General features: G+C 38.9%; 1 protein-coding gene across 2 annotated transcripts in view; it reads left to right on the top strand.

Moving 5' to 3' along the window:
- The window catches only part of NFYC (nuclear transcription factor Y subunit gamma), a 59,412-nt gene that overhangs the window by 16,977 nt on the left and 14,764 nt on the right, over positions 1 to 27,671 (top strand). The window contains exons 2-5 of one of the 2 annotated variants that reach the window (XM_039511456.1): positions 14,402 to 14,514; positions 18,055 to 18,126; positions 20,494 to 20,607; positions 25,253 to 25,348. In XM_039511456.1, the coding sequence (XP_039367390.1) occupies positions 14,402 to 14,514; positions 18,055 to 18,126; positions 20,494 to 20,607; positions 25,253 to 25,348 (395 nt within the window). The remainder of the gene's footprint in view (positions 1 to 14,401; positions 14,515 to 18,054; positions 18,127 to 20,493; positions 20,608 to 25,252; positions 25,349 to 27,671) is intronic. The other variant, XM_039511457.1, reaches the window with a different exon arrangement.

Genomic DNA, 27,671 nt, shown 5'->3' with positions numbered 1-27,671 from the left:
AGAAATACTTTGCCCATAGCGCATTTCAAATGGGGAGCTCAAAATGCTCTATAAAGATAAGTATTATCCCAGTTTTACAGATGGGGAAACTGAGGCATAGCAATTCTGACTTTCCCACGGTCATACAATAAGTCATTGCCAGAGTTGGCAATAGAGTCCTGGCCCCTACTCTTAACAACTAGGCAATGTTGCCCTTAGTGTATTAATTCACATGCAAAATTCAACACGTGGGATAGCTGGGTGTTGATGCACACATCTCTTAGCATAATGTAACTTTACTTATGTTTGTGGTCTATACGACAATACTTAAATGCTTGCCAGAGTGTTTAAAGAATAGTTGCTTCCTTTTGCAGGTTACTACAACAAATGTGGAGTCTTGGTCCCTGATCCTGCAAAGACGTAAGCACATGCCTAACTTTAAGCATCAGTAGTTCCATTAAATTAAATGGGATTACTGACACGTTAAAGTTAATCATATGCATAATTCTTTTCAGGATCAGGGTCTTCATCCCAGAGTTTGCACTTCAAGAGGAGTCACATGGCCAAATTAAGTTCACATGTGCACTGTCACTCACTTCACTGTAGTTTAATGGGTTACACATGGCATTGCAAGCTAGTAATTCCTCGCTTCTGTTCATGGCTCTGCAACTCACTATGACCTTGGGCAAGTCTTGTGCCACAGTTCACCAAAATGGGAATAGGTAAAATACATCACGGGTGCTGTGGGAACTAATGTTTGCATAGTGTTTTGAAGCCAAAAAGAAATATATAGTGCTAGGTATTTATTATCCAAGCAACTTAAGCATCTAAAACTTTTTCATAAAGGGGAAAAATTTAAAATGAAACTGAGGAATTCTAGAAGTTTCTTGATGTAAAGGTATTAGAAGGAAACATGTATTTTTAAATACTGTATGTTGGTTTGTGTGAAGCAGTTAAATATTTGCAAGTGCTCTTTTTTTTATTTGAAAAATCTTAAGGGCCTTACCATCTCCTTGAATATGTACATTAAGCCCTCATTGAAGTCAGTGGGAAATGTTCATGTTCATCTGAGGGAACGTTTGTATCTTTGCAGCACTGTTTTATGGAGATAGCTTCAAAATTATCCTGTAAATTAAATTACTCTATAGCCATTTATAGATAGATGTGCCTAAATCTCTTGATTCTGGTTGATATTCTTGCCCTAATTTATGCATAACTTATTTCCTGTGCATCAAGATAAGAATTACTATGTTTTACCGATCACTGCATTATTGCTGCTGCTGCTGTGTATGCCAGAATAATTGTATTTAGCACTTACTAGCACTTTTTGTCTTCAAAGTGCTTTACAACACTCCTGGAATTTCTATTTTATGGAAGAACTGATGCAAATAGATTGTAACTTGTCTTTGGACTCGAGGTCATATCAGCTGTGATCAGAACTTGTGGATCCCTGACTCCCAATCCGGTGCTAAGAGCACAAGACCCTGTTTTTATGGCAGATGGTTTGTTGGCATACAGTATGATGCAAATAATGCAGAATTGCTGCAACCATATGCAGAATTTAGAGTGTACATTTTCAGTCCAATGCACATTTTTTTGGATGTGATTCTGATTAATATTTATAGAAATAATGTGCCTAAATCCTGGGCAACGTAGATAGATTTACTTCAGACAAGTCTTCAGTATTTTGAAAAGCTTGAGAAATTGCTACTTTTCACAATTTGAAATGACAGTTTGTGCCATGTACAGCACAATGGGGTCTCAATCCTGATTGGATCTTTAGGTGCTACCATAATATAAATAATTATAATAAGCATTAATATAAAACATTCTCTTGTATTTTTCTGTAAAGATTTTGCGGAACAGGAATCCCATTTTTGGGTCATGTCACTGAATCATGGTCAAGCAAGTTGGGGTCTCTAGGAACTATTATGCAAATAACCTTTAACTAGTAAAATGTGGTTAGAAAGGAAACTTACAAATCCCTAGGGTCTGAGAACGCACCTTTCTAATGAGGCCTTTGTAAACACTGTAGCTTAATTTGCATCCTTTCCAAGGACATATCAAGATTGCTGGTGGATATTTAAAAGCTGGTAGATTAATTAATACCCTGCAGCCTGATAAGAACTTTAAGGTTTGCTGACAATATTTTTTTTTGATTGATTATATAGGAAAGCATGCTATTCCACTTTCCCAGAAGATTTCTTCACTTTTGGATGAATTGGTCATATTCTGAAAAGCTAGTTGTAACAGGATTCTGTACAGAAATTTGGGGTACATCTGAGCCACCTAAGCTTCTGTGCCAGAAGCCTGTATGAAAAGCAATAACTGAGTCACTCTCTGAAGTTAGATCAGGAGTGTCTGGTTAGCGCCAGTCAAGGAGTATAAACATAGTTGCAGTGCCTATCAGAGCCAATTGGAAAGAGATAGATAGCAGTCCTGCAGGGAAAACCCTAAGAACAGTCATGCTTAAAGAGAAATCTTAGGTTGAGGTTTAATTCTGTTTTTTGAGTTGTCAGTAAAGTCAGAGCCCTGGAAAATGGTAAGGATGGGCTTTTGCGGGGGTGTGTGTGTGTGTGTGTGTATGTACTGTGCTCATAGTAGAGTGAGGATTCTACTTGATTACACTAGTATATTTATATGGCTGCATGTTTAACTCACAGAAACTTTGGTCCTTTTTTTTCTTGACTTCCTGTGGATCATGCTATAAGAAGCATTTAAAACACAATTGGAGAATGTTTCAAAAGTGGACTAAGAATCTTTTCCTGCACACTGGCTCAGACAGATGGACCAGATGTCACCTAATAGAGCCTGAAGAGACTTAACTCTGCTTATTCAGGGAATTCTTTCTTTCGATATAGGAAATCTAGATAAATAAGAAGTATGTTTTCCTCATGTGATCACTTATTTATGTTATCAGCTATGCAAATATTGGCCCTCATTTATTGATTTCTGTTAAAGCACCACCTTGCTGGAAAACAAGGTGTTGATGTACAGAGTTAGTGTTTATTATAAAAGGTCCAAAGAGACTAGATATCAGCTAATGTTGACAATAATGGGGAGTCAAGATTGGTGTTTCTTTATTGTAATTTCCTGTTTATAAGTTTTCACTGCCTTAGTTGAAATTTGATTCTTCTTGTTTCCAAAATTAATAAATGGTTCTACAATGCCACAAACGTATTTTTAAATAATATATAAACATTACATACATGTTTTCCCCCACTTGTTAATAAAAAATTTTTTTTTTCTGTACCAGACCTTTTTTGTTTCCACTTGTGGATATATCAAAAGTGGAAACAAACCTCTGTACTAATTCAAATGATTTTCTGTTGGAAAGGATTTGTCATGCATAACTATGACTGTATATATTGGGGCCTAATTCATTACAAATCAGGTACCCAAGCTGCACATTCATTATTCTTTTTATGGAATACTCTGAAACACTGAGCCCCTAAGACTCTTCCAGGTAATACCTCTCTGTCTTCATGTGCTATCTTTTGCTTGACCATCTTTCTATTTCAGGAGAGCTGCATGCAGGTCTCTGGTTCTTATCAGTGCCTCCTCTAAGTCTGTCATGCTGGTTGCTTCAGTATGTGAGACTAGAGGGGCTGAGCACACTACTACTACAGCACTCAAGGTTAGACAGCACAGTATTAAAAATGCCAGTGGCCTCCTGGAGACCTTGTCTACACTAATGGTCCCTCTGTTGCTGCTTGTGGATCTGCATCAATGTTAGTAACAGTGAGAACTTTCCCCAAAAATCTAGTGTTAGGCAAGGCTGGGCAGTTACTAACGTGTTCCAAGTCCAAGCAAGGACCCAACTAAGTGGGAAGTAGAGAAAGGGACAGAACTGATAGACTCTAGCATCATTAGTTTGGAAGCAAATCTGTCCACATTGCAACACTAACCTTGCGATCTACACCATTGTTTAAAAACTGTTGTCAGCATAGTTCTGTAATGCTATGCAGAACCTTGCTTTACAACCATTTTACAGCATGGTGCTCCAGCTTGGACAGGGCCTGAGTGTGTTCGGGTGGTGAAGAGAACAGTCTCTCACCATTAAAGCAGGTTAAAAATCTGAGCTTTTCATTTTTTCCCAAGCACAGAGGATTCATTTTCTTTCTGTGACTGTAGTTTATTGTATCTTTATGCTACCAGCTTGCTGCAGCTATATTATTTGGCCTCTGTCCTAAAAATTGTTATTTGGAATGGTAAATGGAATACATTTGAGGCTTTGATAGTATTTCTTGATAGGTGGATCAGCTGCCAGGCTGAAAGTTTATATGTCCTCTTGAGTAGGCCTTGAAGCAGAGATATGTACAGCAGGTTCAGGCACTGTGTCTTTTGGGAAGCAGTTATCAGACCATTGGTATGGTTTCTCAAAGGATGATTTCAAAGCAAGATCACAGTCAGCCCTTGGGACAGGAGCAGGGCAAATGCACATGTAGAAGAACAAGTGCTATTGATCAGTGGCCCAGAAACTAGCTTTCAGTACAGCTAAGACATTCTTATTGTTGCTGAGACTGTAAAATGTCATCTCATGCAGTTCATTTTCAAGCTCACAGTTTAGATTCTGCAGTCAGTGGGTTGAATGTGACTTGTTAAAGGTAGGGCATTTGGCCTTTGCAATTAAAATATAATTGCTGCAGTATCTGGCTATGGGTAATGTGCTCCTTCCCCAGTTCAGATGTAGAAAGCAATTGTCATGCTCAGACAAACTTTTAAGAAATGTGCTTTACTAAAACCTTGTTAAAATACATGTACCCTTTTGTGAGGATATTTCTTGCTAGATTGTTCCTCCTCTTGATGCTGTCATGCTCAAGTGCATGTGACATCATAATTTATTACTACGGAGAGCAGATTTTTTGATGCACAAGTTTGGGCTCTGCATATCCCGATATCAGAATCTGTCCCTTGAATTGTGGAGACTGCAGCCAGCTGTTTTGAAGTTTGTAGTCTGAGGACTTTTAGTCCGATGCATTTTTTAAATATGTTTATCAGAAAGATGATTATGAATGTTGACAAAACAAATATATGCTCACTTTCTGAAACGGAAAATATATTTTTGATTCTGTTGGCTTCCAGTTTCTTGTGTTGTGTGGTAGGCGAGGTGCTCTTTATTCTTCCTTTTTTAGGTACTATTCTTCAAATGCATGAAATATGGGGTCTACATTGTTTTTCCTTTTCTGCAACTGAGCTTCCTGGTAGAAAGACCTTTTGTGAGTAGTGGATTTTGTAACACCAACAGCATCCTGAGGCAAAATGATCTTTCTTGTTGGAGCACTAACCATTTTCAGCTCAGGCATGTTTTTCCTGTTCCTTTTGTACTTGGGAATGATGTATTAGAATGTGACAGAACAACAAAATGCAGATATAAAAGTGATCTTGTATTTCTGAAGCTGCTTTCGTTGAAGTCATGCAATATATATAAGTACTAGAATATTTATATGTAGCATTTCATTAATGCTTCACAACATAAAGGCAAAAATACAGTAGCACAATTCAAAATGCAAAAACAGTGCATTCAGAAAGTAAAACTCATCGGATCATTAGCTGACAAAGGAAATCTTATATGAAGATACTGAACATTAATGTAAATAGAAAAAAAGTGAGAAAATAAGAATGGAAAAGTTCAAAGCCTGGCCTAGTAGCATATTAAACAAGAGACTACAAGCCAAGAACTCCTGATGGTCAATCCTGGCTCTAACATTAGCTCACTTTATAGCCTTGGGCAAGGTGCCTGACCTCTCTTTCATATTTTCCTATCTGTGAAATGGAAAAATCTTATTGGAGTCGGGTGAAGATTAACTGGTGAGTTTTGTACAGTGATTTGAAGATTTATAGTGCTGTATAAATGCTAAGTACTCGTACTGCCTATTAGGAGGAGGCTAGATAAAGTGGGAGATGTTCCAGGACCCATAAGCAAGCACCCAGATCCTGCGGATGCGGGAGCACAGGACTGTCCGGTTTATATAACTTTCTGAGCAGAAATGAGGCCAAGGAATCCCAGGTTGAGTTTGAAATGGTGAGATTATTGTCTCCATGTATGATTTTTAGAGAGTCCTAAGAATGGCCATGCTGGATCAGACCAATGGTCCATCTAGCTCGGAATCCTGTCTTCCGACAGTGGCCAATGCCAGGTGCTTCAGAGGGAATGAACAGAACAGGCAGTCATCGACTGATCCATCCCATTGTCCACTCCCAGCTTCTGGCAAACAGAGGCTAGGGACATTCAGAGTATGGGGCTGTATCCCTGACCATCTTGGCTAATAGCGATTGATGGACCTATCGTCCATCAACTTATCTAATTCTTTGTTCAACCCCATTATAGTTTTTGCCTTCAGAACATCCCCTGGGAAATGAGTTCCACAGGTTGACTGTGCGTTGTGTGAAGAAGCACTTCCTTTTTGTTTGTTTTTCAAAACTGTTGCCTATTAATTTCATTGGGTGACCCCTAGTTTTTGTTATGAAAAAAGATTAAATAACATTTCCTTAATCACTTTCTTCACACTAATCAAGATGTTAGAGCTCTGTCATATCTCCTTTTAGTCGTCTCTTTTCCAAACTGAAAAGTCCCAGTCTTAATCTCTCCTCATGCGGAAACTGTTCTGTAACCCTAATCATTTTTGTTGCCCTTCTCTGTACCTTTTCCAATTCTTACCTTTTTTTTTGAGATGAGCGACCAGGTCTATACACAATATTCACAATGTGGGCTTACGATGGATTTATATAGTGGCACTATGATCTTTTCTGTTTTATTATCTATCCCTTTCCTAATGGTTCCTAACATTCTGTTAGCTTTTTTTTTTTTTAAACTGCCACTGCACATTGAGCAGATGTTTTCAGAGATCTATCCACAGTAACTCCAAGATCTTTGAGTGGTAACAGCTAATTTAAACCCCTTCATTTTGCATGTATCGTTGGAATTATGTTTTCCAATGTGTATTACTTTGCATTTATCAACATTGAATTTATCTGCCATTTTGTTGTCCAGTCACCCAGGTTTGTGAGATCCCTTTGTAACTCTTCGCAGTCTGCTTTAGACTTAACTATCTTGAATAATTTTGTATTGTTGGCAAATTTTGCCACCTCATTGTTTACCCCCTTTTTCCAGATCATATATGAATATGTTGAACAGCAGTGGTCCTTGTACAGACCCCAGGGGGACACTGTTATTTACTTCTTTCCATTTTGAAAACTGACCATTTATTCCTCCTCTTTGTTTCCTGTCTTTTAACCAGTGACTGATCCATGAGAGGACCTTTCCTCTTATTCCTTGACTGCTTACTTTGCTTAAGAGCCTTTGGTGAAGGACCTTGTCAAGGCTTTCTGAAATTCCAAGTACACTCAATCCACTGGATCACCCTTGTCAACATGTTTGTTGACCCCCTCAAAGAATTCTAATAGATTGGTGAGGTATGATTTCCCTTTACAAAAGTCATGTTGACTCTTCCCCCAACAAATTGTGTTCATCTGTGTGTCTGATAATTCTGTTCTTTACTATAATTTCAACCATTTTGCCTGGTACTGAAGTTAGGCTTACTGGCCTGTAATTACATCAGCTATCCTCCAGTCATCTGGTACAGAAACTGATTTGAATGATTGGATACATAGCACAGTTATGTACATGAAGCTTCCATAAAGAGTGAAAGCAGAACTGTAAACAGCTACTCAGACATACAAAAACTCCAGTGACTATTCAGTAGATTGTTTCACTATAACACTACGTTTTGTCTTCCTCATGAATAGAAGAGCTACTGTATATCAGATTTCAGAGTGGTAGCCGTGTTAGTGTATATCAGCAAAAAAACAACAAGGAGTCCTTGTGGCACCTTAGAGACTAACAAATGTATTTGGTCATAAGCTTTCATGGGCTAAAACCCACTTCAGATGCATGGAGTGAAAAATACAGTAGACATTTGGTCTAGAAGTCAGATCATGCGCCAGCTGCCAGAAAGATCAAGTTCTATTCCAGGCTCTGATATTGGCTTGCTGTGCAACTTGGGTTGAAGTACTTAAGTCAAAATCTTTAAAAGTAGCTTGTGATTATTATTATTATATATTGGCTGCCTAACTCTTGGGTGCTCAACTGCAGATATCTTTGGCCTGATTTTTTTACCCCTCTTCCAGTAGTGCTAAATTAGGGTACCGAAAATTGGAGAATGTTTTGGAAAACGGCCTTAGCCACTCAATGCTTCATTATTTTTTCCTTTATAAAATTGGGGCAAAAAAAATGAAGCATTGAGTAGCTATGGCCGTTTTCCAAAATAACCCCAATTTTATAAATTGGAGAATAAGTAGAACTTCTGTGCCTCGTAGGATTGGTTGTAAGATTTAATAATGTTTGTAAAGGTGATCAAGTCTTTTGAGTTAATTGGATGAAAAAGTGCTGTATAAATGCAAAATGTTGTTTATTATGGTAACCTGATGATACAGAGGTTGGTTTTGGCCTTGTATTTCTCAGCAGTGATTCTGCTAGCCACATTAAAGAGCAGTATTGTTGGACATTTTTGTGCACTCATGTCCTGTGCTAAAATGATAGTGACAATGATAATGCAGAGAGGAGCTTAAAGTAGGGAATATGAGGGTCCCAAGGGTTCACAATACATCCCAGAGAGAGGATTTTTTAAGGGAAGAGAGGCAAAATGTAGTGAAATCTTAGGCCTTGTCAGCACAATAAATTTGTATCAGTTAAAACTAAATTGATCTAGAAACTGATGTAGTTAAATCAGTGCAACTGTGTCGTCTTGTGTGGGCATTTTAATTTTGGTTTGTTTACTTTATATTGATTTACTTTAAATCAAGTCTGACATAAGGAATTTGTAAATTGAAATCAGTGTGTGCAATCCTCTGCATGTGTGGACAAAATTAACTAAATCAGTTTCTGTATAACAGTTTAACTAAATCAATATATTTTTCTTGATCCTTTCTCTGACATAGGCAGATGTTGTATCCTTTGAAGTAGAACCATCTCTCTCTCTCTATCACTTACAAGCCTGATTTGTAAACTGTTTCTTTAAACCTATCTGTGTTCTGCAGAGTGTACAAAACTCATCTGTTTGATAAAATGTTGTGTACTTTGAGAAATGACAGTTTTCTCCCCACTGAACTTTTTTTTTTCTTTCTTTTTCTTGGTCTAATTAAACTGAAGGAAAATGGTTAGGTCGGTGTAATCCCCCTCGCTTTCTTCTTATTTTTCCTTTTGCAGCCCGATTTTCTAAGTCAGGGGTCGGCAACCTATGTCATGCATGCCAAAGATGGGACACGAACCGATTTTTAATGGCACGCTGCTGCCAGCCGAGTTCCTGGCCACCAGCCCCGCTCAGCCCGTTGCCGGCCTGGGTGAAAGACACCCCAGGCCGGCAGCGGGCTGAGCGGGGCCAGTGGCTGGGACCCCAGGCCGGCAGCGGGCTGAGCGGGGCCAGTGGCTGGGACCCCAGGCCGGCAGCGGGCTGAGTGGTTCAGCCCGCTGCCAGTCTGGGGTCCCAGGTGCCGGCCCCCCTCAGCTCGCTGCTCTCCCGACAGGAAGGGCAGGCAGCTGCCAGCCAGGGATTCTTCCCCGCAGAGCAGCGGAAAGGCACCTCGGTGATCTTAGATGTGAGTTCCGAAGCCCCTGCCCACGGGTAGGGGTGTGTGTGTGTGTGTCCCCGCCCTGTTGCTGATCGCTGCTTTTCCTTTTAAATGCAGATGCTACAATCTTCTGAACTTGAAAAGTATCTGGGGTGTTTGTGTGGATCAATATTGCAGGGACAGATGGGAACCAGAAAGGGCGAAATCTATATGGACTGTCCATTTAGATCAGCGATAAGCAACCTATGGCACGCGTGCCAAAGGCAGCACGCGAGCTGATTTGCAGTGGCACTTGCACTGCCTGGGTCCTGGCCACCAGTCCGGGGGACTCTGCATTTTAATTTAATTTTAAATGAAGCTTCTTAAACACTTTTAAAACCTTATTTACTTTACATACAACAATAATTTAGTTATACATTATAGACTTATAGAAAGAGACCTTCTAAAAACGTTAAAATGTATTACTGGCACGTGAAACCTTAAATTATGAAGACTCGGCACACCACTTCTGAAAGGTTGCCGACCCTTGTTCTAAGTCAAACATGATTTTTTTTCTTATGCCAGTGACTGCTTGTATTAATGTTTCAAGATGTTCTAACCTGCCTAGGAGACGCAGACATTCAAGTTTGTTTTAAATATTTTCTATCAGCATAGCATTCCTTTACAGATGCATTAGCCATTGGTGCATCGTGTTTCCGGCTGTATGTTTTTTACTGGAGATAATTATTAATAGCTCTGTAGTAACCTCAAACTGCCTTCTCTTTGCAGTCTCCTAATAATTATCTTAAGCAGTTATTTAAAGTAGCAATTATCTTTTGAGTCAACCACCAGGCTGTTGATTCTGCATTCTGAAATATTGGTCTTGTATTTATTTACTTTGAAGATATGATTTTAACTTAAGGGTTTTGTTTTTTTTTAAATTCTACATGACTAGATTAAACTGGTTTTGAGCTCTTTCAATATCTTGTGCTGATTTGTACAATAGGTATATCTGGAATACAAGGGAAAACTTGCTTTAGCAGATACAGACAACAGAGGATAAAGCTTTTCATTAGTGTAACTTTAACACTTCCTTGTCCTTCCTGTCTAATATGTAGTAATTTATTCACCAATTCGTTGTCATTTTGAACAGTCTAGTTGGAGTGGATTCTCAGTTAAAAACAAACAACTAAACTACTTTTCATTACTAATATGAGCAGTGATATACAGTTTGATAAAGTAATGTTCAGTGCTTACTGCATCAAAAGCTGTCATTTCTATTTTGAGAGGAAAAGATTCAGGAATCTCAACTTTTCTTCATGTGGTACAGCTTTCACTTTCGGAAATAATGAGTCATAAAAGCAAGTCCGTACAGTAGAACCTTAGTTACGATACCTCGGGAATGGAGGTTGTTCGTAACTCTGCACAAAACATTATGGTTATTCTTTCAGAAGTTTACAACTGAACATTGACTTAAGTCAGCTTTGAAACCTTACTATGCCGAAGAAAAATGCTGCTTTTAACCATCTTGATTTAAATGAAACAAGCACAGAAACAGCGTCCTTACTTTGTCAAATCTTTTTTTAAACTTTCCCTTTATGTAGTTTACATTTAGCACAGTATTTGTGTGTGTGGGGGGGGTCTCTGCTGATGTCTTATTGCATACTTCCGGTTCCAAATGAGGTGTGTGGTTAACTGGTCAGCTCATAACTCTGAGGTTCTACTTTATTTCATATGGCAGTAGTAATTTTAAACTAATACTTCCAAGATATTAATCTATTCTTTACTTTTTTTGCAAATACCACCTTGAATAAAACTGGGGGAAGGGTGTTAAAAAATTGTGTTACTTATCTTGGGTGTATTACCTGTCTTGCGCTTTGCTTACTTCCAGAATTTTGCTGAGATTGGACAGACTGATTAGATTGTCAGTTTCACATTCTGTTATAATCACTAACGTTTTTATTCTCACACGCAAAAACAATGCTGCAATGTTTAATTAAACTATTTTCGTTAATGACAAATCATGAAAACATTTCTGGTTTGATTTTAGTGTTTGTGAGAACTTTTTACTGTTTTTTGTTTTTTTGTTTTTAATCCATATTTTGGTCATCGGGACATCTAGTCACCCTAGTAGTAGCCTATTTTATAGGGACAATTCTGATATTTGGGGCTTTGTCTTATATAGGTGCCTATTACTCCCCCATCCCCTGTCCCAATTTTCACACTTGCTGTCTGGCCACCCTAGCTACTGAATAGTATTTCTGTATGGCTTAGTCAGCATTAGATAAAACAATTTAGTAATATCCATGTAGGTTTTAGAAATATTTTCCTAGTGGCTGGTATTTTTTTTTCTTGGTTTATTTTATTTTTCTTTTCTGTTTCTTGCTGTTTGTAATTCACTGTGGTATTAAATGGATTTGAATGCAAATCATTTTTGAAGCATAAGCTTGAATAACTGTTGGTTTTGCCTTTTGAGTGAATTGCATCATGAGTTGAGGGAAAGTCCCTATCCCGTCTTAGTGTTATGGATATGTGAGTTCAGTTACATAAGAGCATATTGCCATCACAGAGCAGATTTCAGGGATTATCTTGTGCATTCGTAAATCTATATTTCTGTTCTTCATGTGACAAAGCAGAGATGCACAAATTCAGAATTCAGTTACAAGACTTAGTTAAAATGTTTTATCTACTTTTATTTTCCTTTTAAATATTTGAAGATTTTTCATTCATAGGTGGCTTAATTATGAAAATTGGCTGCACTTAGAATTACTGAATAACCCGCTGGTCATTTCTGTTTCCAGAGAAATTTTGTAACTGCTTTTGCCTTGATTTTTACCATTATTGCAACAGTTTGTGGATACTAGCCAAATATATATAGGTTAATCTCATTTTTGTAGGTATTTATACCCTGTCAAACTACCCTAACAAATTAAAAAAATTAAATGTAACCATTCACAGCACTTCTTTCAATATGTCCTGAATTTATGAGCGTACATTTTAGTTAGTTTGTACTACACTAGCCATGAATGTCCTACTGTAGGCTTATCTAACAATATTCTTTTAGAAGAGTAATTATTGTATTTGGCACAACGGGTCTCCCCCAGACAACATTCTAAACCACGTTGCATAAAACTTTGCTCCTCCTTCAGCTTGAAGAGACCGAAATAAACCATTCTATGCATTGGATCAGAAGTGAATGGGAATTGTGCCTAATATGCCAGCTCTAAATTTTGCGCCACACCTTTTCCCATTACATCACCAGACACAAATATCACTATATATGTTGAGATTTGTCTTTTGAAAAGCAGCGCATAGTTTCTCTCCCCACAACCCACTGAACTTTTAGGAGTGGCTTTTTTAAAATGGAAACATCAAAGCGGCTTTGGATGACCCAAGAGAACATTTAGCATAACATTTAATTTCTTTGTTCATTTGGGAAGTGAGCAGTGGCTCTTTTGGCATTCCCTGAAACACTTCTTATGCCTGGGGAATAACAAGTTCTGTCTTGCAGTGTTCTACATTTCTGTAATTCATACATGCCATCAGAATTGGAATGATTCTAGTGTGTAAACACAGCACATCTTAAGCATTGTTTTGCTAGAGTGTTAAAGATTGTTTCTTTGCCAGAAATTCTAGAGGAATCACACTTCACCGTGAGTGCCTTTTTTCCCCTACTATAAAGCTATTTCTTTGCATTTAAAGTGCTTTTTAAGAGCATATTTGGGCTTGTCCGGCGTTAGCCACTTCTGACTTAAATGTTATACATTTTTGTAGGTTTCAGAGTGGTAGCTGTGTTAGTCTGTATCACCAAAAACAACAAGGAGTACTTCTGGTACCTTAGAGGATAACAAATTTATTTGGGCATAAGCTTTCGTGGGCTAAGGTGCCACAAGTACTCCTTGTTTTTACATTTTTTTTTTTTTTAGTCGCACATACAGGGTTTGATCTTGCAGCCTCTTCCAGGAGGTACTTGCATGTGAAGGATACAGGATTGGCCCAGTGTTTCAGTGGCATGTAAACCCAGTTCGATTTTTTTTTTTTAAACTTTGTATAGCTATCTGCCTGTCAGTCCTATTCTTCTCCACTGTGGTTGTAATTCAGTTGCTGTATATTTTGTAAATGTGTTGATCACAATTGCAAGTATTAGCGTACATCTTAAGTTTGGTATCTTATCACGGTACAGGTTATAAGGTTTCCATGAAATAGATTCTGAATAGTTCTAAAGGCTAACATAATTTACTTCCCAAACTTCAGTTCTGGAGTGCCAAATGACAAGCGTAGTTTAATAAAATACAAAAAAGGGTAAGTAGACACCTTCAGCTTAAAATTTGTGATTTACAGTAGTGTGGGCTAATGCAGAGTAGTGGCTGCATAACAGGTTTTTTTTATTTTTGTTGAATTAGGTTGATTCTAATTTTTAAAAAACAGTACTAATGTAGATAACTCTCAGTGGATGAAAGCCAAAATAGTGATGACCTCCTGTTTGCTCACCCTGTTCTTGATTGGTTTGTTTACTCTAGTAAGTTTGCAAGCCTTTCAGATCTGATAAGATATTGGTGGTCTTTTAATTCTTCAGTGGACATCATAATAGTGTTTCGGGACTAGACATTTAATAGAACTATAGTGTGTGCATTCCAATAATAAAAGGGAGTGAGTAACTTCTTGCCAACCTTCAGAACTTTGAAATTATGTTGGAGTCTTTTTTGGAGAGAACAGGTAGTTTCACACACTGTTGTGTGAACTTGATAGTCTTGTCTTGTTTGGAGACTTTTGCAAAGTGATTCAGGAGAAACTCTAGGACTTTTGGAATCTATTGTCTCCTCCATCTCTACTAATATTTTTTTTCTCCTCCTCCTCCCCCTCTTCCCCCCAGTTATCACCATGTCCACAGATGGTGGCTTTGGCGCCGCTGGCAGTAGTGATGCTCAGCAAAGCCTGCAGTCTTTCTGGCCTCGGGTCATGGAGGAGATTCGAAATCTAACAGTGGTAAGAGTGTCCTTTGATGTGATAAAACCTTAAGAAAATGTCTAGTACAATAGGAGTTACCTGCTACTTCAGTGTCTATAGTAAAATATTTTCAAAAATCAACTACATTTGGCCAAATTCTTCTTTCAGATATGTACAGATAAGTCTCTTTTGGAGTCAACAGTCGAAATAGTGAATAAGTATCTCAAGGCAGAACTTGGCCCCATGCATGGTTCATCACTGCAAGAAGCTGCCTAGCTCAGCTGTGGGGTTAGAAAATGATCATCGTGTAGCTGAACTGTATGTAGCTGAACTGAGCTGATTTGTCTAAATGTACGCTTTTATCAAAATTTGGGATGTAGCTCAGCAATAATGAAATCAAATATACATATTTCATAGTTTATGGAGACACAATAGTCATCCATTATAAATATTTTTCCAGATTAAACCAAAACCTTTTAGGGGGAAGAAAGAATGGAATAAAAAACTGTTTAATATAGAGAGTTGTAACTTAATTTCCTGGAAGGTTTCAAAGGTATTCAAAACCTTTGGGGAAAAAAGCAGTTTTGAAATAAATGTAGATGAATGGTTGTGGATTCTATCAGGATGCTGGCTGCCTTTGATTAACTGAAGGCCAAGTGATTGGGAATATGTGTTATAGGATGTACTTACTACTGTTTGAATTCCATAATGTAAAATGGCAAAAGTGCTTCTAAATTTGTATACACTTTTGCTCCATAGCTGCCACATTCTAGCAAACAATATATAACATTGTTAAGATGTTTCCCAAAATTAAGGAAAATTTGTAGATAGAAGATTGATTTTTATTTTCTATTTCCAGAATAGGGCTCACATTTTGTCATATCATTTTATTTGAAACTTGCTTGCTGACTTGGTACATTCAAAAATTCATATTTTATATCTTTTAAGTTTCACTAGTCGCAACACTTATAGCTTTAGTACCAGGGCTAAAAAAAATTTTTTGTTGCAAAGTATATCTGGGGGGATCAGCTGTTTCCCCAATACTTACTCAGTGGAAATCCATTAGCTTCTTCCTTCACCTGATTACATCACTTAGAAACAGACTGGTAGTAGGGCCTCTGCCTTTCCCCTACCAGTTTTCCTGTACGGTTGTGAAATCCACTGAGGAAGAAGTACACTTGTGCAATATTATTGGTTAGAATTTAAATGCACAAATTTCAGGATATTTAATTATGGCTTCTACAGTAATTACTTATTTCAGAATATTCAGGGTTATCTAGACCAATTTAGTTTAATCTATGATATTTCTACACACTTATCACTTTGACATCTAAGCACCAATATCAATGTAATAGGCAGTTTAAGGCTCAGTATACCCATGTTCTTGCTTGTGCATAGCTAGACCAGTGCATCTTGGTGTGTTATCTTCTATTTTTCAAATAAACGATGTTCATGATTTTCTAGCCTACATTACTATATAAGCATATTCCTATTGAAGTTAGCAGGCATTATGGATGTGATTCTGAGGGTGGAATTTTGATAAACTTTCCTTTCAAAGGTATTATACCCACTTTAAGAATTAATTTGGCAAGTGTGAAGTTTTAAAAATAACTTGAACACAGAGTGCACAGTATTTAACACACACACACACACACCCCTACACTTTTCACATGCTTAAATAACGCAGAGCTGAAGAGAATTTTGTCAGATTTATTTTTAAAACTTTCACCTGTAGGCTGAGAATGAACAATACAGATTTCACCACCCATTTTTTTTCCATTTAAAAGATAAGCCTCTGAGAATAAGGGCATATAACAAAAATGCCTTTTCAAGAACAACTGACATCTCTACTACGACATTACAGTAGTCTGTCCTAAATGCCGGCTTTTCTGGTTTTAATTTAAATTAGCTGAAAACAAAAGGGCTCAGTTTGAAGATGGTCCATTTGAAATGAAGAACCCTATTCTGATACGGTAGTCTAAAGATAAGCTTCCCCTTTCCGCATATTATGTAGTCTCAGCTCAAGAAACAGATGTAGCAATCTGTATGCAGAGACCAGAATTAATTACTTTGATCCCTTAGTGCACTGAGCTCTTATGTGCAAGAGCTAGAGTTTGTCTTCATCGGCATGTGGTAAGGGTTTATTCTACAGCACACCTAGTATGGGCAATTTAATTTCTAACACTGCTGTCATGTGAATCTATTTATTGCATTGCAAGTTAGAAAAATGTTGAATGCCGAGTTGTAAGCTTCTGCCTGAATGAAAATTTTAATAAGGACTGTAGGGGAAAAACAATTATAAAACAGTCCTATCCAGCCACCCTGCACATAATCAGGCACTGAAATTATTATGTCTAGTAAAGCCAACACACTGAGTGCTGCAGCATATGTGGACAGGAGCAAATTTAAGAATTCATTTACATGTATTGTGTAGTGGGGGGTCAAAGCAGTTACCTGAGGTACAAACTGTTCTGGTTGACTGCTCTTTGAGACAATCTTTATTTCTGTTCTTGTGCTTTTGTGGTGTGCACACTTTAGCTAGAATTCTGGGGAAAAGGGGATCCGTTTAAGAATGTTTTTTTCCCATAAAACACAGAGAAATGCAGCCTAATCTTGGAGAAACTGTAGAAAATAGTACTAATGATACATTACAGCTTCAGAATTAGTTAGAAGAGGCTTGGTGAAAATGTTGATGCTTAATTTGGAAAAAGAAAAGGTGAAGAATTGATCTCTTAAATCTTGCTTAGCTGGGTAGTAGCCAGACAACATGCCATGCTTCTCTTTAAACCAAAATAAATACACAATATATGCAATGTCTAATAGCCATAGTACTTATTTACAGGAATAAAATTTTCCTTCCCTAAAAATAACCAAATGCAAGGTGTTGTTCAACTGTGGCAGAACCTAGAGAAGAATTGTATCATTGAGCTTTCCTGGAAAGGATTCACAGATCTGCACAGAAGTCGTAACTAATTCAAAGATTCTAGAAGATAAGGCCAGAAGGGACCACTGTGACTATCTAGTTTGACCTTCTGCATAACATAGACCAGGGGTAGGCAACTTATGGGCACGCGAGCTGATTTTCAGTGGCACTCACACTGCCCGGGTCCTGGCCCCCGGTCCGGCGGGCTCTGCATTTTAATTTAATTTTAAGTGAAGCTTCTTAAACATTTTAAAAACCTTATTTACTTTACATACAACAATAGATTAGTTATATATTATAGACTTATAGAAAGAGACCTTCTAAAAACGTTAAAATGTATTACTGGCACGCGAAACCTTAAATTAGAGTGAATAAATGAAGACTCTGCACACCACTTCTGAAAGGTTGCTGACCCCTGCAATATAGTATGTAACAATTTGAATGGCTAGGAAAAGTGGATAAGAGGGTAAACATCAAGTGTTTGTAGTTACATTACCTTGGAGAATGAAAATCGTTGCCTCTTACAGGAGACATACACTGTTTAAAGCAGAAAGGGCCAATTTTGAATTCTTCTGAACATCACTTATCTCTTATTTTCGTTTTGAATTATGTGTCATTAAACAGTTTATGAAGTCTCCTTTTTTTGCTCTCTGCAGAAAGACTTCAGAGTGCAGGAACTCCCACTGGCTCGTATTAAGAAGATTATGAAACTGGATGAAGATGTGAAGGTAAATTCATATTTGGTCTTTTACATTGTGAAACAAAACATACGGTTATGAACCCTGTTGATGAGCACTATAGATGTCATTTCTCTGGGTTGCAGAGTATGTAAGAAAAACAACCTTATTGTTCTTGAAATCTGGAGAAGAATTAAAATACCCCATAAGCTCTCAGAACAATTTCACAGTTTCACAGCCCCCTAGAAACTGGAGTGATTGTTTCTTTTTGAGGAGTGCTCTAAAATGATAAATATGTGTGTGTCAAATGAGGAATGGAAGTAATATCTCCATTTTACATATAGGGAACTGAGGCACAGAGAGTTGACATACTAAAGGTCAGACAGGAAGGCTGTAGGAAAACCAGGAGTTGAATCGGACTCTTGAGTCCCAAATCAGTTCCTTACCCACAGTATCATCCTTCCTCCCAACACATTAAAGTCTGGAGATTATGTATTGATCTATAGAGAAGAGGTGCTCAGGATGCCTTACGGAGATTAGTTGACTGCACCGTTGTGGTGGCTGCAGCTGTTAGCAGGTTGATAGATTTCACAGTATTTTTCAGATACGTTGTTGGACAACTGTTTTCATTACTTAACTAGCTTGTATAGCAGGGCACATAATTTGTACATTTTGCATGAAAAACAAATTTCCTGACGTCTTGAATAAAGCATTTGCAGATGACTTTCAGTCTTTTCCCAGTTCTAGTAATGACTAGCTTCTGTCTCTGTTGTCACATCTCCTCCTTATGTCTGTGGCTTTTTCATTCACAAAACTACAAAAGCATTTAATATAAACATAGTAACATTTAAAAAACCAACCACCCTACAAAGGTATTTCAAATATTAGTACAAAACATCATATTTTACATTTTATCACAGAAGTGTGGCCTTTGATATTTCATAAATTTTAGATCTGAACCCTTGAAACAAGCAAACTAAGAAATCAGTATTTATTTGGCATGTCATGGAGGCAAGTTCTATAGTTGTCATCCATATGGGGATAAGGGCATGCATAGATCTAAGGGGAAATCTGGCACATCTACTCATATAACAGGAAAAACAAAGAAAACCCTACTGTAAATATCAGGGATTTTTTTGTTACTTATCCAATGATCTTTTTGCCTTAAATTAGAAGATTTTATGGGATGCCAATTTCCAAGAGAGTTCATGGAGCCAATGACTTCCATCCTTTTCCTTGTGAATACCACCCGTAGGTTGGGAGACTTTAACATTTAAATAAGCTCAGTGAAAAAGGTGTGTTCTTTGGCTCCGTTTGTTAATGTAGACTTTTTTTAAAACTTTGAACCAGATTGAATCCAAGCCTCTTGAGTCTCAGTTCAGTGCCTTAACTAGATTAATGCCAAATTCCCTGTAATTACGGGAAAAGGGAGATGGAAAGTAAATAATATTGTTTTCGGGTGGTCATTTTTTAACAGGAAGGAGATTATCCAGAGAAATAAGCCTAATACAAAGGTAGCTAAAGTGAAACAGTTCTAATAGAAAGAGAATTAGAGACAGATTCTGTTAAGAAAATGAAATTTGGTGAGACTTGTGATTTATTCATTTATTTCTTTATTTTAAATCTTTACAATCTGTTTTCACTCTGCCTGCATTCATTACCCTAGTATGTAAGTCACTTTGTAAATGAGTATTGATAGCCTCTGACTGTAAGGATCAGATTTTTAATTGAGGCCTCAATCTGGCCTCTAAATTTGTGCCCTCGTTGCACAAGCAAAATTTGTACATATAAAAATGATTCATGTGCAAGCATAGTAGATTACTGACTACCCAGTTGCACACACATTGATGTCATATGCTCCTGCAAGCTAGGGGTTTTGTGAGCATAAAGTTGAAACAGGTGCTGAAAACTTGGCCCTAAAATGTTAATTGTAACCTAAACTTCCACAATACATATTTATATCATCTACGATAAGTTAGCTTGAAAAGTAGTGAGAGCTGCTGGGATAGATTATCCTCCATCAGAGTGAAAGAAGAAACTATTAACCTGTGAATGGAAGGCCTGTCTGTCATGTGAGTTGTTAGTGGAGTTTCACTTCTTGTGTTAGCATAGGGTAAGCCAGTGAGCTATGCAAAATTAAAATCTGATAACCTTCATATTTCAATAAATAAACTTGTCAGGAAAACTGTAACTGACCAGTATTCCTGTTACAGTGCTTGATTGAAAACTGGTAGCCCTTTGTACTTCCACATCTTGCAATGAGATGGCCTTCAGATGTAATGTGGAAAGCCCCTAAACTCCCAAACTAGCATTTTATTCATCCTTGGATTATTTATCTGTTAATACGATACCAAGCTTTTATGATAAATCAAGTGTAGTACGTTGATGAGTGAATGAAATATACATTTTTCATTACAGATGATTAGTGCTGAAGCTCCTGTGCTGTTTGCCAAGGCTGCACAAATATTCATAACAGAATTGACGCTACGGGCATGGATACACACTGAAGATAATAAGCGGAGGACTCTGCAGGTAATGGAGAGCTGGTTCCATGAAACCTTGAACTGCCATGTCCATGTTTTCTGACCCCCTTTACTATCTAAATATGAACCTTATGCAGCCTTAAAACTCTGTCAGAAGGGAGTGAGATGGGGTCCCTGACCAGAGACAGGTGATGGCTGGAGACCAGATACCTGACTAGGAACTCCTGGAGTGTACCACAGAGGAGGGGATACAGGTGCAATACCTTGCAGCTGTAACAGTGCCCCTTTAAAGTATACTATACCTGTGGAACAGAGCTGAAAATGCCTTTTTTCCCCTTACTTTCTTCATGGCTGCTGTTGGCACTTAGATGCCAAGGTGATACATGCCCTTGAATGCCTCAGATAAGCTGAAGTGTGAGGATTGATAGCCCTTCTAATTTTTATCCTAGGTAACATCAGAAAGGGCAAATATCTTAATCCTGTTGTGCTCATGTATATGCTTTATAAGTCTAGCTTCAGTGAATTTCTCCTAATACCAAATAAGAGACCCTTCCTTTTTCTATGATTCCTGGAACCAGACCCAGGATTTTTAAAGACGTCTTACAGCTTTGGTCATCATATGGTCATCTATTATAGAAGCAGTTTTTAATGACAAATCACCTTGTTAGAAATTCAGCTGCTTTGTCCTTGAATATCTTCAGAACTTGGACAAATGCTGTCCAGTAATGGTGACTTACATAATTTCACTCTTTTAGTTCCTTTTTGTTTGTTGTTTTTGTTGTTTTTTTTTAAATACCTCAATCTGACACTATACCTGAAGAGAGTAACTCCATGGTATGTATATCTGCTTAAACCCTCCAAATCCATAAATAGTTTGGGGAGGAATTTTAGTATCCCTGGTCTCCAGTGCCACCCTCTCAACTTGGTAGGCTCACTGACTCTCCTGTGGGCTTTCCTTCTTCTAATGTACTTTCCAGTCTACCTATATCTTTTAACTCTTTGCTCTTCACGCTTCCTCTTAGTCTTCTTAATTGCCATCTTATATGTTAACTTTGATCTCTTAACATCACTTGGGATACCATTTTTCTCAAATATGCTCCTAAGAACTCCTAGTTAACTCCTCCCCTCCGCCCCAACTCCTTGGTTATGCTCACTTTGCAACCCTAAAATGTTCTTAAACAGTCTCTCTGGTTGTACACTGTAATATTGTCAGTTTTCCTTCAGGTTGTTTCTGACTATTCTAAAGAAAAGTCCCCTTGTTGAAGTTCAGTGTCATAGCACTGCCTCTTGTAATTATCCCTTTGAGAGGATATTGAATGTATTATGTTAAGTTCACTGTGAATTAGTGGCTCCATGCACTTATTTCATGAGCCAGTTCCTATGTAACTGTGACTAAATCAAGAGCAGCCTCTTCTCTTATCACAGAATCATACACTATCAGGGTTGGACGGGACCTCAGGAGGTATCTAGTCCAACCCCATGCTCAAAGCAGGAGCAAACCCAACTAAATCATCCCAGCCAGGGCTTTGTCAAGCCTGACCTTAAAAACCTCTAAAGAAGGAGATTCCACCACTTCCCTAGGTAACCCATTCCAGTGCTTCACCACCCTCCCAGTGAAAAAGTTTTTCCTAATGTCCAACCTAAACCTCCCCCACTGCAACTTGAGACCATTACTCCTTGTTCTGTCATCTGCTACCACTGAGAACAGTCTAGATCCATCCTCTTTGGAACCCCTTTCAGGTACCCCTCTACCCCGCTATAACACAAATTCGGATATAACGCAGTAAAGCAGTGCTCCGGGGCGGGGGCTGTGCACTCTGGTGGATCAAAGCAAGTTCGATATAACATGGTTTCACCTATAACGCGGTAAAAATTTTGGCTATTGAGGACAGTGTTATATTGAGGTAGAGTGTAGTTGAAAGCAGCTATCACATCCCCCCTCATTCTTCTCTTCTGCAGACTAAATAATCCCAGTTCCCTCAGCCTCTTCTCATAAATCATGTCCTCCAGCCCCCTAATCATTTTTGTTGCCCTCCACTGGATTCTTTCCAATTTTTCCACATCCTCCTTGTAGTGTGGGGCCCAAAACTGGACACAGTATCCAGATGAGGCCTCACCAATGCCAAATATAGGGGAATGATCATGTCCCTCGATCAGGTGGAAGTGCCCTTACTTATACATCCCAAAATGCTGTTAGCCTTCTTGGCAACAAGGGCACACTGACTCATATCCAGCTTCTTGTCCACTGTAACCCCTAGGTCCTTTTCTGCAGAACTGCTGCCTAGCCACTCTATCCCTAGTCTGTAGCAGTGCATGGGATTATTCTGTCCTAAGTGCAGGACTCTGCACTTGTCCTTGTTGAACCTCATCAGATTTCTTTTGGCCCAATCCTCTAATTTGTCTAGGTCCCTCTGTATCCTATCCCTACCCTCCAGCGTATCTACCACTCCTCCCAGTTTAGTCATCTGCAAACTTACTGAGGGTGCAGTCCACGCCATTCTCCAGATCGTTAATGAAGATATTGAACAAAACCGGCCCCAGGGCCGACCCTTGGGGCACTCCGCTTGATACCAGCTGCCAACTAGACATGGAGCCATTGATCACTACCCATTGAGCCCGATCATCTAGCCAGCTTTCTATCCACCTTATAATCCATTCATCCAGCCCATGCTTCTTTAACTTGCCAGCAAGAATACTGTGGGAGACCATATCAAAAGCTTTGCTAAAGTCAAGGAATAACACATCCACTGCTTTCCCCTCATCCACAGAGCCAGTTATGTCATCCAAAAAGGCAATTAGGTTAATTGGGCATGACTTGCCCTTGGTGAATCCATGCTGACTGTTCCTGATCACTTTCCTCTCCTCTGAGTGCTTCAGAATTTATTCCTTGAGGACCTGCTCCATGATTTTTCCAGGGACTGAGGTGAGGCTGACTGGCCTGTTGTTCCCCGGATCTTCCTCCTTCCCTTTTTTAAAGATGAGCACTACATTAGCCTTTTTCCAGTCATTCGGGACCTCCCCCGATCGCCATGAGTTTTCAAAGATAATGGCCAATCGCTCTGCAATCACATCCTCCAACTCCTTTAGTACCCTCGGATGCAGTGAATCTGGCCCCATGGACATGTGCTCGTCCAGCTTTTCTTAAATAGTCCTGAACCACTTCTTTCTCCACACAGGGCTGGTCACCTCCTCCCCATACTGTGCTGCCCAGTGTAGTAGTCTTGGACCTGACTTGGTTCGTGAAGACCAAGGCAAAAAAAAGCATTGAGTACATTCGCTTTTTCCACATCTTCTGTCACTAGGTTGCCTCCCCCATTCAGTAAGAGGCCCACACTTTCCCTGACCAGCTTCTTGTTGCTAACATACCTGTAGAAACCCTTCTTGTTGCTGCTAACAAGGGATGTTAAGAGTAACTCCAAGTGTGATTTGGCCTTCCTGATTTCACTCCTGCATGCCAATATTTTTATACTCCTCCCTGGTCATTTGTCCAGTTTTCCACTTCTTGTAAGCTGCTTCTTTGTGTTTAAGATCAGCAAGGATTTCACTGTTAAGCCACGCTGGTCGCCTGCCATATTTACTATTCTTTCTACACATCAGGATGGTTTGTTCCTGCAACTTCAATAAGGATTCTTTAAAATAAGCCAGCTCTGCTGGACTCCTTTCCCCCTTATGTGCTTTAGAACCAACTGTTCCAAGACACAATTATTTATGGTATCATAGATTGTAAGGCCAGAAGGGAATCATTGTGATCATCTCAACTGACCTCCTATATAACATAGACCAGCGTTTCTCATACTGGGGTCCGCGAGGGTACTCCAGGGGTCTGCGAGTCATGTCCAGGGCTGCCGGCCCTGCTGATCAACTCCTCCTCCTCCCTCCCAATGCCTCCTGCACACTGTTCTGCACATGCAGGAAGCGCTGGGAGGGAGGGGAAGGAGCGGAGTTAGGATGTGCTTGGGTGATGGGGCGGAAAGAGGCGGGGAAGAGGAGAGACAGGAAGAGGTGGGGTGGGGCCTTGGGGAAGGGGTGGAGTGGGGGATGGAATTTTTTTTCTTCAAATGGAAATAAACATCCGTAGGTTTGGGCGTCTGCGAAAAAATTTAAATCAAAATGGGGGTCCTCAGGTTGCTAAAGTTTGAGAACCGCTGTCATAAGCCATAGAACTTATACTCTAGGAATTATTTTAGTGGATCTTTTAGAAAAACATCCAGTCTTGATTTACTCTTGATTTTAAAATGTTCAAAAATGTTTATCAACGGTTCTTCCCCATAAAACTTAACCCAGTGAAAACCAGTGTCACTTGGGTTGTGAAAAATCCACGCCATGGAGTGATGTTGTGAAGCTGACCTAACTCCCGGAAAAATTCTTCAATTGACCTAGCTCCTGCCTTTCAGGGGGGTGGATTACCTAGGTCCAAGGGAGAGGTCCTCTCTGAGATGGGAGGGGATAATTTTGCCATTACAGATAATCTTAGTGCTTGTAGTGGCTCACAGTTTGCATGATTCTCTCATTCTGCTTGCCTGTCCTCTGCTGTTTCTGACTTAATAGTACTATTTTGTGAGTGGTACCATTTGGGGCCTCAAGGATGAGAATTCAGTTCCATATGATGGGCATTCCCAACTTTGATTTTACTCAGCAACCAAACAGAATTCTAAAACAGACAGATTATTTCCACTGTTTTTGAATTGTTACAGAGGAATGATATTGCCATGGCAATTACAAAGTTTGATCAATTTGACTTCCTCATCGATATTGTTCCAAGAGATGAACTTAAACCTCCAAAACGTCAGGTGAGTTGGGAAAACAGCTACTACTATTCTTTACATATAAGTTTGATTTTTCCACTATTTACATACTTCTGATATTAAATAGTAATATAAAGTGAGGTTCAAACATAAGGCAAATACAGTTTATTGTATGTTTGTGTTGAATATTTATTTCAATCTTAGACATTTAGTTTTTTCTGTATTCTCAATGTGAACATTGCTGTTGCCAGTGCCTCAGAGAGATAATTGGGTACATTTTAGAAATCTAAAATCTAATGTGTAGAGAACACTCCAGTGGGGATTGTATAAAATGGAACATTGATTATCCTCTCAGTAGGCACAGTTGTGTCTGTGTGTGGTTACACCAGATACCTCCTCCCAGAGAATGAAATCTGAGTTCAAGGTCCACATTCATTCAACCACTGAAGTCCAGAAATTTCTTGTCTTTGTAAACGTTTCTTCTTAAAAGTTGGTAATTGGCTTTACTTTATAGGGGCCAAATGACTGTATAGAAATTATTACAAAGAAATGTCCATGGAGAGGCAGCACAGCCTAGTGGTTAGAGCAGTTGCTCTGCTGCTAGTTTGCTGGGTGATCTTAACAAGCCATTTATCTCTCTGTGCTTCAGTTTCCCAACTGTAAAATGGGGTAATGATGCTTCCTGGTAAGTTGTTTTGTTTGTTTGTTTTAATCTTTGAGATTTACTGATGAAAACCCTATATAAGAGCAGGGTATTAGTAAAAAGATGGAAGCTTTTTTTTTTTTCCTTTTCACGTTTCCATTCTATCATTTTCAAGCGTCCAGTTGTCGCTTGAGCTGGTTACGCGATGAAAGCAAAACTTGTGCACCGACTGGTAACTGATTTAAAGGTGAAAACTGGTATGAGACTGAGCTACGTAATTGCTGGTTGACAAGACTGCTAACAGAGGTTACAAATAACAAAAGTTGCTAACATTAAGAATGCTTACACACCTAGAAACCTGTTGAGCTAACACTTCAAGGCAGTTGGAGAAGGAAACACGTTGTTTCCCGTAGAAGTACCACATTCTGCATTTTTCTGGGCAGTCATTGCTACTGTAAACATCCTTGACTGGAAGCTGTAAGGTGCTAGAAGGGAGCTTTCAGTCGGATGTTTACAGCGGCAGGCTGCCACAGTCATCCTGAGCACCAGGCCTGCTTTGAAACGTAACAGGTTTGTATTTAAGAAGCACTGGTTTCTCTGGTCAAGCCCAATTTTGCTGCTTAAGAAATCCAACTTTCTGCTAGACCAGTTTATCACCTTTTGTCTAAAAGGCTTATTTTCCTCCACAGTTGTACCAAGCTGTAGATATATGTAGCTGTTCATCTATGTCCAGCGGTCAGACTACTGAACCTCCCTTCTCTACAAACTGACTGGTAGACTAAACAGCTAGATTAACTCCCAATACCATAAAGCTTTCTAGGGAATTCTTAGATTTACAGATGATGCTTCATTCAGTACCTTGTTCAGTAGCTCCTGGAATCATTGCCTGACTTCCTTTTAAATTGTGTGGATTTTGTCACGCCTTTCTTTCTGGATAATTAGATCCAGTGTTTTGTAGGTGCTGGAGCAAATGATTTACTTATCTGGAACTGCTGTTCTGATACTTTTGAAGGTTTGAGATTGCCTAAAACTTTGTGGCAAGTCCATGATAACCCTTAGAATTCTCTGCTCCAACTTATTCTCTCTTCCCAGAAGTGCTATAAAACAGCCTGCTTTTTTTTGACATAGATCCCAGCAGGTGTATCACTAGGAAATTTTCTGTCATCCATTGACTCCAAGGAGGCTTACCTTCACATGCCAGTGCGAGTAATATATGGAGAATTCCTTCACTTTGGATACAAAGAGCAGCACTTTCAACACAGAGCCATAACCTTTGGGCTTGCATATTTACCCCTTTCTTGATGACCTCCTGTCATCTGGGCCCAACCACGTTTCCTGTCATTTCTTGGAAAAGCATGGTTTTCTCGTGAACAGAAAAAGGTCTGCTACTAACCTCATCCCATTATATATACTAGTATTTGAGAGTGGTAGTAGAACATCACTTATTAGAAAGTATTCACTCAGGAAAGACCTAGAAGACTATCTGCTATAGGAAAAAATCTGCTATAGGAAAAAAATCAGCAATCTCCCATGATTTCTGTACATATTTGATGGGACCATGTTCTGTATATATTTGCTCACATGGTGAATGTCACATATGAGAATGTTGCACAGGTTCCTTCAGTCCCTTCCCACAGAGCTGCCTGCTCATCTTTATACAATATAGCAAAGTAATGATTCCTCTGAAGTGAATTTGTTTGCTACTGTGGTATGTAAAGAACAGGC

Source organism: Mauremys reevesii, linkage group 23 (assembly GCF_016161935.1).
Source record: "Mauremys reevesii isolate NIE-2019 linkage group 23, ASM1616193v1, whole genome shotgun sequence".
In the NCBI taxonomy this organism is placed as follows: domain Eukaryota; kingdom Metazoa; phylum Chordata; order Testudines; family Geoemydidae; genus Mauremys; species Mauremys reevesii.
Note: the sequence above shows the minus strand (reverse complement) of the source record. Positions and strands in the feature narration are given on the sequence as shown.